Source organism: Triticum urartu, chromosome 7A, assembly GCF_056163025.1.
Source record: "Triticum urartu cultivar PI428250 chromosome 7A, HENAU_Tu73, whole genome shotgun sequence".
Classification (NCBI taxonomy): domain Eukaryota; kingdom Viridiplantae; phylum Streptophyta; class Magnoliopsida; order Poales; family Poaceae; genus Triticum; species Triticum urartu.
The window spans coordinates 728,682,777-728,699,063 of NC_141879.1; the positions used below are offsets into that span (position 1 = coordinate 728,682,777).

General features: G+C 42.5%; 1 protein-coding gene and 1 pseudogene across 1 annotated transcript; both read right to left on the minus strand.

The window, feature by feature from the left end:
- Positions 1 to 8,007: 8,007 nt before the first annotated feature.
- LOC125525126 (zinc finger protein 3-like) lies at positions 8,008 to 8,597 on the minus strand. Its single transcript, XM_048690150.2, has one exon. It carries the CDS (start codon positions 8,572 to 8,574, stop codon positions 8,314 to 8,316), a length of 261 nt encoding a protein of 86 aa, XP_048546107.2. The 5' UTR covers positions 8,575 to 8,597; the 3' UTR covers positions 8,008 to 8,313.
- A 5,198-nt stretch (positions 8,598 to 13,795) lies between these two features.
- LOC125525620 (uncharacterized) lies at positions 13,796 to 14,989 on the minus strand (annotated as a pseudogene).
- Between the last annotated feature and the right edge of the window lie 1,298 nt (positions 14,990 to 16,287).

Consider the following 16,287-nt stretch of genomic DNA (forward strand, 5'->3'; position numbering starts at 1 on the left):
TCTGGAATTGGTTGATGAAAATTTGGGTTCATAAAATGAAAACAAATTTAACAACACATATCACTCATTACATTTGACTGGTCGTCAACTTGTGCCACTGCACGGGCTAGTAAGAAAAACATAGATTTGCCCGGGGTTGTTTGTAATACTTTTTTTGGATCGATTCTTTAGTTGTTAGAATGTAGCGAGAATGGAGAACTATTTTCGGTGTAACAGTTTGGGATGATTCTGTGTAGAGTACGTGTGTGTGAAGTCCTACATATATTTTTGAAAAAAATGTACATGTGTGTGAAATCCTACCTATATATAGATGTAAGCCAGACATATACTCCCTCCGTTTCTAAATATAATACATTTTAGAACTCATTTTATTCCTGTGATAGCTCCTTTCGTCAAAATATACAGAGTAAACAATTAACTATAGTATTCCAAACTCCTCTAATCTTTTCAGTTTGGATATATCAGTATATCTGAGTAGGTAAATATAAACTAATGGCACTTGTCAGCCAACACCAATGTATATAATGAACTGAACAGGAATAAATAATTGTGGATGTTAAAAATACATAAAGTAGTATGTTCACACGATAAAGTAAATTTAGGTGTTACATTAGTATCTTGGTTTCGCCCATACTCATGACTGTAATAGTAATGTTATTGCGATGCATGACACAGACCTCTGTTAGATGTTTTTTTTTTTTTTGCGGGGGGACCTCTGTTAGATGTTGCAATTGACATTGAGAATGCTTGACTGAGCACACGTATTATTCGGCAGACTACATATGTAAAAGGGTCAACTGGAAGAGGAAAATATATGTAAGTATTCACATGGAAAAATTAAAAACATGATCCATACCATACCTTTCTTATCATCCTTGAGGATACATATCTTTGTTAGAGCTTTTATCACATCCACTGAGAACTGAAAACATCACATCACACACATTTTTACTAACTAAACTGTAGCTGCAACTAAAAATATTGAAAGCAATACGGCAGGATTATTTAGACAGATTGAAAAGTAAGGTTTCTAGAATTCAAATAAGCCACTAAATCTATTAATCTTTTTCGTCCAAAACTTAGAACTTGAAGGATCATGCAAACGCAGCTATGTGGACTGACCGATTTGTAAAAGCATGATCGAGATACTCAGTCTTGCTTGGAAGACATGAATCTAGATCTAGCTTTTGCCGGGAGGTTGCTTGAATCCATATGGAAACAGAGAAAAACGGAAGATATTCAAGGAGAAGCACCTGGGGTGTAGACGTGAACGAATCTAATCTGTTAACTTACTGTGCCACGCACCACCGATGAATTTTTCTTTCTGGACACACATCAAATATGCTGGAGAAACCTTCATCAATTATGTCGGATGGGTCGGCAGAAGCGCAGAGCAAGATCGATTTAGCAGTACTATCAGTTCAACCTGTGAAGGGTGTTGGCGGCTGGATGATGGGTGGTGTCGCACTGTGGCCTAACCATTGCAAAAAGCCACCCACCCGTTTTTCCCCTGCCAACGGATCCTTGCAGCGTGACTGTCAATTCAAGTATACACCATCTCTACAATTACTAAGCTCCTATGAAATGAAGCCCTCTAGTTGATCGTGGACTTTGGTCAAATGGTGAACCCTGTCAAAGAGAGAGAGGAAGTGTTGGTCTACCTTTGGTGTATCGCTCGAGCCCGTGCAACATGTTGCTTTTTCTATCCAATGATTACTACATGGCAACGTATTAGTAGAAGTGAATGGAAAGCTAGTTTTCTTTACTGGATTGTCCAATAGTGGCCGATGCATTTTTACCGCGTCCACTTATAGAAACATTTTTTTTAAACATGCGTCCGACTTAAACATAATTAAAATTTTAATGGCTCGCCAAAGTCCACTTAAACTATAATAAAACATAAAAGAACTTAATAAGTGTGCCTCCCAGCCACCCAACACGCTGCCCTAGGCGTCGCCATCGTTGCGCCAGTGAGGACGACGAAGGCTGGCAGTGGCCCAGCCCACGGTAATGCGGTCTCCCACACCACCCGCGTCAACTCCTCCGAAGTCTTCTCCGTCGTGGCATTGCAACGTGGCCCGCGCACCCCTCCTTCTTCTGCTCATGGCGCTCTTCCCTCCACCTTCCATGCCCAGTGGGCACGGCGCTCCTCCTGCTCGTGCTTGGCCTGCATCCGGTGCTCACCGTCGGCGTGCTCCTCAGATAGGTGGAGCTATCGCCAGTGCTCCAGGTAGGCCTCCTCTTGCTCCGGCGTGGCACCCAGCGCGATGGTTGGCGTGATCACCCACTCGCGGAGGATGCCTGTCCACGCATTATCTCTGACTTTGTCTCTGTGGGCGGCGTGGGCGTGGGCGTGAGCGTGAGCACCAGCGTGTGCTCGGGCTCAACCTTGGGCAGGGCAGCGGCAGGGCGTAGGGCTATTCCCCCGCAACCAACAGCGCAAGGGCCTCCTCGAAGCCGGCGGGGCGATGGCAGCAGGGAGATGACGGCGAGGGGAGCAAGCGTGGCGAGATGTGGACTGGGAGAAGAAGTGGATGAGGTTGCCCCCCTTCACGCTTGCATTAAAAAGGAGGAGCACGCTGGAGGCTTCTAGACGCTACCATGCGGGTCCGGGTTAGGTGGATGCATTGACTACGGCCACGTGGAGTAGTTGTGCGGTCGACACGCAGGCCCGGGGCGGACACCAATCATGGACGCAAATCAGGCATAAATTTGGGTCGCAAATGAGTCCAGACGAACATCAAGCAGACAACTTTTGGCCTTGGTTTGTCCCATATGGCCGGTGTTTTGGTCAATTTGGATGCAAACGGACACCGCGGACAGTTTGGGTCGGCATGTTTGAGTTGCTCTAATCTATGTCAACAATTACTTGTTGCAAGGGACTAACTGACGTCAAGAGCTCTTAGCTGCTTGCTCATGTGTTGATGTCTACTTCAAATTAATGGCTTATTTCGTTTGGAGCAAATGGGTTTAATACAAAGTTTTAAAATGTTTTTTGCTGGTTTCGGCTGGAGAGTTTAAATTTGGATTGAGTTCGTAAGTTTTATTAGTTTTCATGGTCTAGGTCTAAAACATTTTCCTAGCGGGCTTGCCTGTTCATTGATGAGCATAGCTGGTTCAATTTCTTTATTTGTTCAGAAGGTTTGCTGAATGTTGAATGGCAGATTTGAACATTATATATTTTTCAAATATTTTTGCTGGAATATTCGTTTTTACTCCCCCTTGTCATATCGTTTATAAAATTCTGAGCTCTCTAGGAATGTTGGCTCCTGGTCCATCAAGGCTTTGGGGAGCTAGCGGGCCCACCTATAATAGAGTGGATCGCTCATGTGTGATTTGCTTGGATTCGATCCCAGGCGAACGCGACACTCTTATATTGATTTGTGTGTTACACATGAAAATACCACAACCACCCGCAAAAACAATTTAGTTCACCTCACAGATAGATATTGCCTCTACCGAGCAAGAGCAAAGCCAACAAAAAGGGAAAATCATCAGCGCAATTACAAATCAGCTTAACTCATGTGAAACACACAACGAAGCCACCAACCATAATATCATGTCGGACAAAAATGAAGGCTTAACTCATGTCTCAACGACCGTGCGGCAAAGCGGGTGTCACCCTCTAGTCGAGAAAACAAATTCGAAACAAATCAATGTCGGAGACAAATCTGATCATGATGAGGAAGGCGATTTTGATGGGATAAGCTCCATGAGCACACCGGATCCATCAACCAACTTTCTTGATTCAGTTTGAGTTTGAGAGCACCTGGATCCGCCCCTGACTTGTTTGCTTCACTTTAAGAGAGAACAATGGCCGAGTTCCAAAAAAGAAACCAATGGACTTGTTTCCTACAGGGGAGAGGGAGGCAACCTAGATTCCATGGAGCAAGATTGCTTCACGAAAGATTTTTTTTTAACGGGGAGAGAAAGAGATGATGTACGTAGAAGTGGATAGATTGGAGTTTGAACGCTGTTGGCTTTTATTTTCCCAACCAATTTTTTTTACCAGCGACCCATCAACTGAGCCACTCATTATTTCTGTTTTTTCTTAATTATAAATGGAGAGTTCTATTTCTTGACCAACGGTTTAACGTGGGACCGGACCATGAGACAGAGTACATGGGTTAATCTACACCGTTATAACTCGGCCCCAGCAGATGAATGGTTGGTAATTTTTGTTTAACGTGCAAATTTCTTTGGAGTCTCTATTTACTATATATATATATATATATATATATATATATATTTGATAGTTGTAATATATTTATTGCATATAAGTAGAATATTTGAATGGAAAATATTTTCTAATGCATAGTTGAATGTTGTGGTTGGCTTTTTTTTCATGTATGATTGCATTTTGAGGTGGGCCCTATCCCATTCATAATTGTATGGTGAGGTGGCGCGCTTTCATGTTCATATAAATAAGTTATTAGTATGACTCTCCTATGAATATATAGGCTTCAAGTTGTTTGCCGATGTTATTTTAAGACTATATACATGTTTTAAACATATTTACACAGATATAAACCACCAAGTTGAATTTTCCTTTTGTTATTTTAATTTGAATGTAATAAAGAATGCATACATATTCCTCGCAAAAAAAAGTATGCCTATTGTTTTGTCAGTAAAAAGAGATAATTTGGAGTGCTTCCAAATATTTTTTGTTGCGATGGTCCTCCGGAAGTACAAGGTTAGCTAGAGGCTTCACGTCACGGTGTTGGATGCAGATCCTCTCAATATTAATCTGGTGGTTGTTAGCAGTCGTGGTTGCGACGATAGGGATCTGGTCATTGAAAGTCATAATTAATGAACACAATTAATCTGGCAGTCGTTAGCCGTCTTTGTAGGCCCCGTCATTAAAAACAAATGACAGCCACCCTTCCAGGCGTGTTTTTTGTAGTGACAGGATAAGATGAACGGTGTGTCCTCTATTGAATTCATGCTCCAGCCAACTCATTCAAAAGTCCGAACTGATGGAGGGAGGCAGGCAATTTATTTCAACACTCTCCCTCACGTCTAGGCTATTTTAGTTCAGGTTATATTGTGTCCTCATTAATTGTGAGATTCCCCGCAGAACAATATTGTGAGAAAATAACAACGATGACCAGGTTATATCACCATCGACTAATTTCGTGGTCATTAAAATATTTAGGTGCCCGCTGGATGGAATCATTGATCCAACCAGGTCGATCTGAGCGTAGATGAATGGGAAGCTGTCACCGGAGGGAGCTCGGTGCCATTTTTAGCAACGTGCTTCTTTTCCTTTATGGACCTGCCTGTGGCTGTCTATAGCATGATTGGCCACGACAAGCCGGGCAGGGAGTCGTTTGGACCTTGCATATCATGGCAAGGCAGCAGCTCCATGCAATATAAGGCTGCAGGCCTTACGTGGATATGCTGGGCATCACCGGGCACCGGCCAGTCTCCATTAATTGTGAAAAAGAAAGGAGAAAAAATTGGCATGCTGAGCCGAGTCAGAGGCTGCCAAGTATAGTAATACCATTTTACCGTGAGAGGTTTACAGCTCACGGGCTCGTCGTTAGTACCTTCTCATGCTACCACACTCATATTGAGACCGCTTGGTGTTTGCACACTAATATTGAATGGATATGGATTATTGCACACTGTTAAAAACCCTTACCGCACAACGACTTGTATGAACAGTAAAAATGATAATCTGGCAAAAATGTTTTTGAATGTAAATAAAACAAGCCATCACGCTGGTGAGTGGAGTTCTTGCCTTCCGATGTGTCTAGGCTCAGCCAATGAACAATGTTGACTTCTTCAGCATAAAGCAAGGATGGGCTAAATTCACTTTCAGAAGAACTCTCATTGCAGACTCTTTGAATCTATGGAATATCCTGAAAGATACTCCCTCCGTCCCATAATCTATGACATTATTTACACTAGTGTCAAAAAAAGTTTTACATTATAGGACGGAGAGAGTAGATGTGAAGAGGTTAGAATGTTTGGGGCCAAGGATAAGCCCAGGTGGATGTTAACCAATGATAGAATTTTTTTTGTCAAATCTCTTTACATGTTTTTAATCAGAATTGATATGGCCGGGATATCCACAGAAATTCTTGTGGAAGGTAAAAGTTCCAGCTAAGATCAAAATGGGTTGAAAAAGTTTTTAACTAAAGACAATTAGCTGAAAAAGGGTTGGAAAGGTGAGAAAGAGTGTGTGTTTTGTGGACTAGAAGAACGTATAAATCATTTATTTTTTGATTGTTCTGCAGGCAGACTCATATGGAGTTTATTGAAATGTGCTTTTAATTTGAGATGATCTCCTTTGAATTTGAAAGATTGATTTGGTAATTGGGCCAAAGCTTTCCAGAAATCTGACATGCAGCTAGTCCTGGTTGGAATTTCTGCGATGTTTTGCTCTATCTGGAAATCCAAAAGCGATATTATATTCAGAAAAAAATACATGATCCCATGATTCTGGTGAGATAGATGTGTAACTGGATCATGGATTTGTCTATTTTGCAGGAAAAAAAACTAGAGGAAAAACTTCATATGCTAGGTGTAAGACTAGTAGAACAAGTGGCAAGTGAAATTTACCGCACAGCACACACAGATGGAGACCAGGTGTGTGCTACGACTTGGCGGCTGACAAGATGGCGAACCTCCTGAAGTTTGCGAAAATGTTTGCTTCGGTAGTCTAGCTCAGCCTGGTTTGCCCGGCTCTTAGTTGTAGTCTGCAATTTGAAAACTGCTCTCTATATAGCCTCCTTGTGGGCGGAAGGAGTTTACCTTTGCTGGCATGTAATAACTAGCTTAACTAGTACTCCCTTTATTTCTTTTTAGTCTGCATATAAAATTTGGTCAAAGTCAAGCTTTATAAAGTTTGACTAATTTTATATTAAAAAATATCAGCAATTGCAATATGAAGTCAATATTATGACTTATGAGATGCACCATGAAATGTATTTTCGTAGTATATAGTTTTCGTTTTGTAGATGTTCATATATTTTACATAAACTGGGTCAAACTTTGTGTTGTTTGACTTCAACCAAGTTTTGTACGGGGAGTAAAAAGAAACGGAGGGAGTACGTTGTGGGTTGTCACTTTCTCATTCTCGGTAGTGCCGCTTGCTGTAATTTTTAACACATTGTGTTTGTGTTTCAGTTTCTCATCCGAAGAACTGGCTGATGCCTTCACCTAGAGCCCTAAGCCGAATAGGTTCATACTTTTATGAGATTATTCCACATGACATTTTTGCAAAACGAACAAGACCACACTTACAAGATAACATATTGCGACTATTTCTTATGAATTTCTTTAACTTTATGATAACGTCTGCCAGTCTTTCCTCCAGCAAGCTATGTGGAAAGGGTGGTTCCCTATCTCGCAAGCTTGAGTGAACAATTTTATCCGGAAATTAATGTCGAGTATTATCAACAATGATGTTTTTTAAGGTAAAGAAAAAATGGGTTACGTAAAGAGAACCCTTTTGTCGCCCATCTTATTTAAAATTATTGTGGATATACTAGCTATCCTCGCAACAGAGCTAAGGAGAATGGCCAATTTCAAGGCGTGTTGTGCATCTTGTGGACGATGTGTAATCTATAGGCCGCTATGATGATTACATTATACTCTTTGTGGGGATTTGTAGTAATCAGCTCATTTAAAGCTCATTTTATCTGTCTTTGTGCAGCTTTTATATCTTAAAGTTAACTTGACAGAATTTTTGCCTCTGTAAGGACAAATAGGACGAGAAGCTGGAGCAAACCCAAATGTTTGGGTGCAAATTGCAATTCATTTTCACAGACCATGTAACAGGCACTAGAAACGCACTGAAGGTCTAAAAATCTATCTTACGGAGGCTAACTAGTGTACTTAATCAACACCGTGTTGGATAACATCCCTATTTTCACAGGGTCCTTTAAATATCTTAACTTGAACAATTAGACTTACATAGATCCAGATTTTTCTTGCAAAGAATCAAATACCAAGGTCATTACAATCTGGTGAAATGGGAACTTTTTGTGTCAACCCAAATATCAAGAAGGTCTCTAGGAATCCAGTACCTTGGAAAACATTCCAACAAAATAGAAGTGCCAATGAATCCACTGTATGCACAACAGGAGCTTGAGACAAGTATTCCCTCGGATCCATAATTGTCACAATTTTAAACTGAGGTTGAACTAACCTTAGTTCAAAACTACGACACGTATTTTGAATCGGAGGGAGTAGTAGCTAAACACCCACGTACCTAGCACCAGAAAATAGAGAGGTGCGGAGCAAGGATACTTCCAGAGATCTATGGATCGGAGGACCGATTATAGCCGGAGGGACAAGTCGAGCTCATGGTCGCGCTCCGACGAGCTCATGCTCCGACACCCATAGAGCGGCCACAGACCTCCAAGCGTGCGCAGTCGGGGCTGCAGTGTCCCGGCGGCGCTTAGCGGCACGCTCTTCCTTGTGCGCGTTTTGGTGGCCGCCGAGCGCCTGCGAGGTGCGGAACTTGCGGTGGCAGTAGACGCATAGGAAGAAGCCGGGCACCGGCGCCACGACCGCGGCGGCCAGGGTGAGTTCGAGGCTCAGCTCGTCCTGTGCGTGCTCCATTGGGCTCGCTGGTGCTGCTGGTTGTGTGTATTCGCATATGGCTGTGTGGGTGACCGTGAGCTTGGGATATACTAGATTCAAACGGCCAAGCGAATCGTGGAGGTAGCATGGACGGCCGGCCTGCATCTGGTGCTAATTGCCCTTCACACTGTTCTCCGCGGTAGCTCTGGCCCGGAGGGCGACGTACGGCCCCGCCGGCGTCGTCACCCGGGCCTTGGTTTTGTATGTGGTCAGACTGCCAAGATTCAATATGTCTAAAAAAATCATATGTGGACGTATGTTTACACACATGGGCTTTTGACAAAAAAGGGTTTCCCGTTTTATATTATAAAGCAACACGCACAGGCTATTACGGGAGGGTTAATCTTCTCTGCAGGGTTACTGTAGACATGCATACGAGGCCATATTTTCTGTGGGACTCAGCTTTTTTCTCTCTCTCTTGCAATGTCCTACGGGGCACAAGCAGGTGTATGTGACTGTACTTTCCTTTCATAAGATAGTACATGTGGATGAATAACTTTAGAATAATTAGTAATTGTCAAACAGGGTTCACCAGGCCTACAGTTTTGAAAACATCGGCACCAAAATCATGATATACTCCTTCTTTTTCGGTTTATAGGGCTATCTCAAAATTTTAATTTTTCTATTTTATAAGTCTTAATTTCGTTGTTTTCCATCACATGTTTAGATTTTAAGATGCATTAAATCATTGCATACAAATATTAAAAGAAAATTGAGCAATGCATGTACTTTATGTATGCATGCATTGCAATTGTTGCATTGGTAAACATATTTCTTACAAACGCATTAGTTCAGTGCTTTTACAAACTATAAAAATTACAGTACTCACCATCTATCTTGGTTGGTGAGATTTTTCAATTGAGCCCTGTAAACAAAAAGAAGATAGTAAGGTAAAACCGGTTAATAAATTGGACTCTTGATTTAAAAGTTTTTTTAGCTTAAGTTTTTTAAGAAACAAAATGTCCCACATTAAGCAGTTATTGTGGGTGACATATATCGAGTGAGGAGAGGATTCAATTATCTTGCAGTTGATGCATGGATCCCTAGGTAACCTTTACAAAGAGTAACTTTTTTGTAGTGATTGAAATTAACTACTTAGTTCTCCACGTCACAAGGCGTTGACACCTACTAAGGGCATCTCCAATAGTTTTCTGGTTAGCTTACTTGTAAAAGTAGTGGTGTTATCGACCAATAACTTATCATACAATTACTCAAAATAGAATTTATGTAGTTTGCCAAACGTAAGTTGGGATAATGTGCAAGGCTTCTCTCCCAATATATCTTGCAGCCCGAGCAAATGTTGTTGATTCCTGAACACACCGTATTGCTATTTCTCCTCATTTTCCATGTCACCTTTGGAACCTTGTGCATTCTTTAACTATCATTTGACAAAACTAGATACACCTTATTGGAGTAGTTGTATGATAAGTTGTTGGTCGATGACGTTCCAGATTTTACCAAGAACCATACGAACAAACTATTCGAGATGCCCTTCGAACAAGTATATTTTAGAGCTATAAGCCTACTTAAATGACACTTTTATCTACATGGGGGATAAGAAAAAAGGGATGGAGTGGACTCTCATACAAGAGCCAACATCTACACGTGCTCCTACATGAAAAGAGTAAATGAAAGGAAAAAAAAGACAAAGGGAAACAAATACCTAATTTAGTAACCAACCTATATGAGTGATTATAATACTAGATCTTGATAACATGGTAGTCTGTAATGAGTTGATGGATGCATTATTGGCATTGATCTTATAGGTAACACAATTCATCATCCTTTTTTAGCGGGTCATCCAAATGGCCTTTATGGCCCCATCCACAAGCAAGTACCGATCCACGGGTAACCAAAATTGTAACAGACCAGACCTACCTCCACATGGTGAAAATATTGTCAAACTACTTCCTTTGTCCTAGTTTATTGACACCCCTCGCATTTTGGGTCAAACTTTGACCACATTAAACTAGAAAATAGTTTGCTGTTTACAAATATAATATGTTTCGACTTTTTGTGAATCTTATGTATATAGACACATTTTACTGTGTTTGTTCACTCATTTCAGTCTATATGTAGTCCATATGAAATATCCAAAACATCATATATTTGTGAATGAGGGAGTAGAAGTTATGTGGCAGAACAATAGATTTGTAGCATATAACTTATATTTTCTAGTCAGGTTTATGAATAATTTTGATCGAAAATACAATGTGTACCTGTAAATAGGACGGGCGAATTACTAATTAAAACATTATCAACACTAGCTATAGGCGGCCGCTTGACACCGCATCCTTAGATGCGGGGATTCTCTTTGAATTGGACGTGTTGTTGGAAAGAACCGATGGTGTGACACACAGATACTGCTAGGAGGTTAGAACATAGTGGTGCCCACCACCATGTGAAGTTCACCAAGTTCTCTCTTTGTCCTATCGCACAATCTATGCTATGTTGCACTCACAAGGTGCGCACACACGGCTAAGAAAATACTTTTATCGACATGACTTGTGGTCATTAAAAATCTAATGCGGTCGCTAGGCATCATCATAACCTCTGTCGTTGAGAAAGCAATGAGGACGCATAGCAGCCTCTCCGTATTAATAGTGAGAAAATAGTAACAACGACAACATGTCCTTATTAATTGGTGAAACCTTTCATCGTCGTTAAATATATTTAGGTGGTCGCTGAATGTCACTAATGAAAGCTTGGGATTATATGAACGTGCCGCCGCAGTCTGAGTAAAGTCTTGCCTTGTCGACAACCTCACCGGTCTCCAGTTATTGGGGAGCATGACGATGGAGTACCCTTATCACGAGCTCGACTGCAGCCGGCGGCACGTCCCGGTACCTCGAGAGAAGATGGATCTGCTGATCCATCCAACAACATCGACCTCCCGTAGATGTGTGCCATTTTGAGCAACGTGCTTCCTTTCTTTTATGGACCTGCCTTTGTTCGTCCAGCATGATTGGTGATGGACAAGCTTGTCCGGGGGTCATTTGGACCTTGCATATGATTACGATGGTCTCAGGCAGCAGCTACAATATTAAGGCTGGAGACCGTACCTGGATATGCTGCGCACCATTGAGCTCCGGTCGGTCACCATTAATTGTAATGAACAAAGGAATAAAAATGGCTGAGCTGAGTCAGAGGCTGCCTGGACCTTCAACAGTAGTACGTATTACAAGTGTCCATGTACGACTGGAGGCCGTGCGCTGCCCGCAGCAGCTAGCCCGGCCGCAAAATCTCATCCAGATCACCCTTGCATACGAACATACTGTCGAAAATGTATGGTTGTGTGCATCACAATAATGCATATGGTGCTGGTTTCAATCTCTCTTTTTTTTTTAAGATTACGACCGAGGCATGTAAAACCATATCTAGTGGGCAACTCTTCGAGTATACCACAACGAACATGTGAATTTACCGTAGTCGATAACTTTGACGATTATTGTCATGTCTAAAGGAATTGAGTTAGTTTGAAGGAACGCGGGGAACATGACACGAGGTCGGTAGATCCAGTTGGTGGGGGGAAAATCCGTAAGTCGCATTCCCGAGTTATGACCGTGTGTGAACTGGTTTGCCATTGTGAATAATGTAAAAAACATGTGTGACAAATGTGCATGTCACTCAAGTTAAAATACGACGTACCATGAGAGGTTTGCCACTGACGGGTGGAAACAATTGCTTGTTTCTTTTTATGCTACCACTATTGTGGACTGCTTGACATTGCCATCAAACTTGTTGTTGTACTTTTTCGAATGGGACGGAAGGAACACCCAAAAGCATCACTAGGGCGAGTTTAGTTCTTGCCCTCCGACGTGTCTAGCCCCGACCAATGAACCATGCTGACTTGTTCAACATGAATCAACACGAATATTATTTGACCTACGTGTTTGCAACAGGTGAACTTATCGTCAAAACCCGTCAATGGTGTTGTCCAGCTGTGTGGTCAACTTGCCACCGATGGGTTCACTAACCGGGTTGGATGACACCATGTTGGTAGTGAATTCTAGTGAAATGCCACTTACCGATAGACCGGTTACCACTAGCAGGCACCACCATTGATGTCCTGACACCACACGCGTGCATGTGTGCCACAAACATGCTCATAAACATGCGTGCAGACATCTCTCATGCTCTGTGGTAGCACTTACATGGTACACACTTTCAGCATTTTGGGCTTGCACATTGGACCATAGTTCCCTCGTCGACTAGCTCCAAGCGTCTCTTCTCCCGAGTGCCACCGTCGCCTTCTCCTCCTTGACTTGATCATCACTGCCACGATTCACCCGTTCCTGAGCACCTGCTCCACCCCCAAGTCGAGCAATAGAACAACCCTCCCTGATTTGAGTGCCTATTCTCCCCCCCCCCCCCCCCCACCCGGTCATTCGCAGAACTAGCCTTGCCACCTCCTATATCCCTAGCTCAGTATAGGATTGTACTCTATGAGATTGTGTCACTAGAGATTTTTAGCAAAACAAACAAGGCGAGAGTACAAGAAAGTGTTTTGCGAGACTATTTCTTATGATTTTGTAAAGTTACAATAAAGGTTCCAATATCTGGCAAACTTGTATGAACGATATTTATCCAAAAGGGAAGCACCTAGTAATGTCAACGATGATGTTAATTTATTTTTTCAAGCTACATCAACAGATCCATTTTTTGCTCCCCATCTTGTTTATTATTAATGCGGGTATGCTACCTATCTTTGCAATAGTGCTAAGGTTTACAGTCAAATTCGAGGTGTGTTGTGCATCGTGTGGAAGACGAGTTATCTGGACTCAGCTCCCTGATGTACTGCAGGGTGCAGTTTGCTCACTGATAGGTGGGCCAACCTACTTCTGGGCCCACATACTAGTGGCCCAACTGCTCCCTGCAGTATGTCAGAGGAGCCTCGTGCGAGTTATCTATACTTCGACATGTTAATGATATTATACACTTTGGGGGATTTGAGTAGGAAGCTAATTTAAAGATTCTTTTGAGTGTCGAACAACTTTTGGGTCATAAGATTACTTTTTACAATTTATTGCCTCAGGGAGGCTGAATAGCACGAGAAGCAGACTATTTAACAAACACTAGAAATACATAGAAATTCGTACATTGTATTCAGAGGATGTCTTAAAGGGATAGTAGTCCGAAAAAATTGTATGGAAGCTAACTAGTACTCCGTGTAAAGTTGTACTAAAACAGTGACGCTTATTATGGGATAGAAGGAGCACTTATCAACATGGTGTTGACCAATGTCCTTAGTTTCACAATGTCTTCTAAATGCCCCTAAAGTGAACATTCAGACTTATATAGATCCAGATTTTTCTGGCAACGTCATTAGCCGCCAAGATCATATAGATATAGTCTGATGATTTGCGAAATATAGTGTCAATCCAAGAACCAGGAAGGTCTAGACCTTGAAAACAAATGTCCAATAAACTACAAGAGGGCAGACATGAATCCAACGCATACACAGCAGGACCTTGAAACAAATGGCTGTAGCTAGACTCTAACATACCTAGCGCCGGAAAGGGGTGCAGACCATGGATACTGAAATGGTTTGATCGATCTGGCAACCGGTTACAGCCGGAGAGACAAGTCCAGCTCGTGGTCGCGCTCCGATGAGCTCCTGCCGCGCTTGTACGCCACGGAGCTTACAGCAGGCTCCCCGGAGAAATGGCAGCAGCCCTCCACGCGTCCCGGCGGAGCTTGGCGACGGCACGCTCTTGCTTATGCGCGTTCTGGTGACCCCCGAGCGCCTGCGCGTTGCCGAACTTGCGGTCACAGTAGACGCACAGGAAGAAGCCCTGGCGGGGCGCGGCTGGCGCCACGCACATGGCAAAGGCCATGGTGAGCTCGAGGCTGAGATCCTCCTGCGCGCTGCTGGCTGCTTGCTCCATTGTTGTCGTATCGTATGTGGCTGTGTGTGAGGCGAGCTAGCTAAGTTCATCCAAATCTGGAGAGCACAACTCGCCAAGCTTAAATGATGAAGCGAGGTGTGGTGATGATTGGGAGGACGACGTACGGCCGCCCGAATATTATGTCATACTACAAATTGTGTGTGCTCAGTCAGCTGATTGGCGACCAACGTAACCCTGCATGGCCTAATGCGCATTGGCGCCGAGATGGTCGCTTTTCGGCCATATGCTCCCATTCATATCCTGAGTGGCAAACTTGACTGCAGGAGTAACGACAACCTAAGAGGGTGCTTGGATACGTTTTAGTCTCATGACTAAATGTAATGGGACTAAAACTTGCTAGCCTCACCCATGCTTGGATCCGAATATTAAAGAGACTCCAATCAAGTTAATGAGTATTTATTATTCTCCAAACCCTTCAATCCAGAATTTGCCTGTGTTAAAGGAGATGAGTTAAATGAGAAGAGAGAGTACTAATTCACATTTTAGTAGGGGTATCCCTGACTAAAAAAATTTAGTCTCAAGACTAGTTTTAGCCTCTCTTTAGTCAGATGTGTTTGGAACTTTAGTCTCTTAAAGAGACTATTTTTAGTCAGACAAAAATAAGTTTCTTGGATCCAATCACCGTCTAAATTATTTCCTGGGGTTTGGTCAGATCCACGCGTTGGCGTTCATGAATGCATGCGTGCCCACGTTAATTAATTAACGTGCAGGAGAATAGGACGCCCACATGTGCGCCAGAGCCTGTCCATCGTTGGTGTGCTCCAGATGTGGGATGGGTTAAAGTTAACTCTGATGGTGCCATCTCAAAACATGGAGATAAAAGGAGGTGGGGGGCTGGTAGTACGGGATGCTAATGGAGCATTTCTAGCCGGAGCTTGCCATCATTTTCCACGCATGGTAAATCCGGAAGCGGTTGAGATTATGGCTTGCAAGCGTGCTCTTCCAGTTGCTGCTGAGGTTAATGTCCACAAGGTTCACGTCGAGCTCGACAGTCAGGCAGTTGTGCAGATGATCAATCAATCGACAAAGAACTTTTCAGCTGCAGGGCCATGGGTGGAGGAGATAAAAGAGATGCTTCACTCCTTTGATGGTTTCAAAGTGTCTTGGGCCGGGTTAGGCGTTCTGCTAATGTTGCCGCGCATAAACTAGCTAAGGTAGGGGTAGGAGAAGAACTTTGTAAGGTATGGTTAGGTGTTCCTCCAGATTGCATTCTGGATGTTATTTCGGATGAGATTCCAAACTTTGTTGATTAAATAAAGCGGCAATATTAACATTGAAAAAATTAGCTTCTGGGGTGACTACAGTTCATTGTCCATTTCGCACAAGGATAACTTATGTATCAAAAGTATGTGTATGCCACTCACCCCACTCAAATGACAAGCATGCGTGGTGCTACGCTCTAAGGGAATTTCCTTGTGTGTGTGCCCGTGCTTTCCTACTTGTCACCTCCCTTATTTTTCTTCTGCATGTCCTTATTAGAAAGAAGATCACTTTCCATTTCCTTCTCCATCTTTTTGGCTAGCTTGTAGTGGTCCCTCTGTTATTTGAAACTTCTTTTTACTCCATCCGGTAATGTTTACCCTGCATTTATGATTTGTCTATGTTCAAACTTTGGAAAGTTTAATCAACTTTAGAGAAAAATATATCAATATTCACAATTCGAAATCAGTATCACTGGATGCGTCATGAATTTATTCATCACATTGTATAACTTTAGTTTTGTAGTTGTTGATATGTTTTCATGTCAATGTGGTCAATATTTCTGTAGTTTGACTTCAAACAA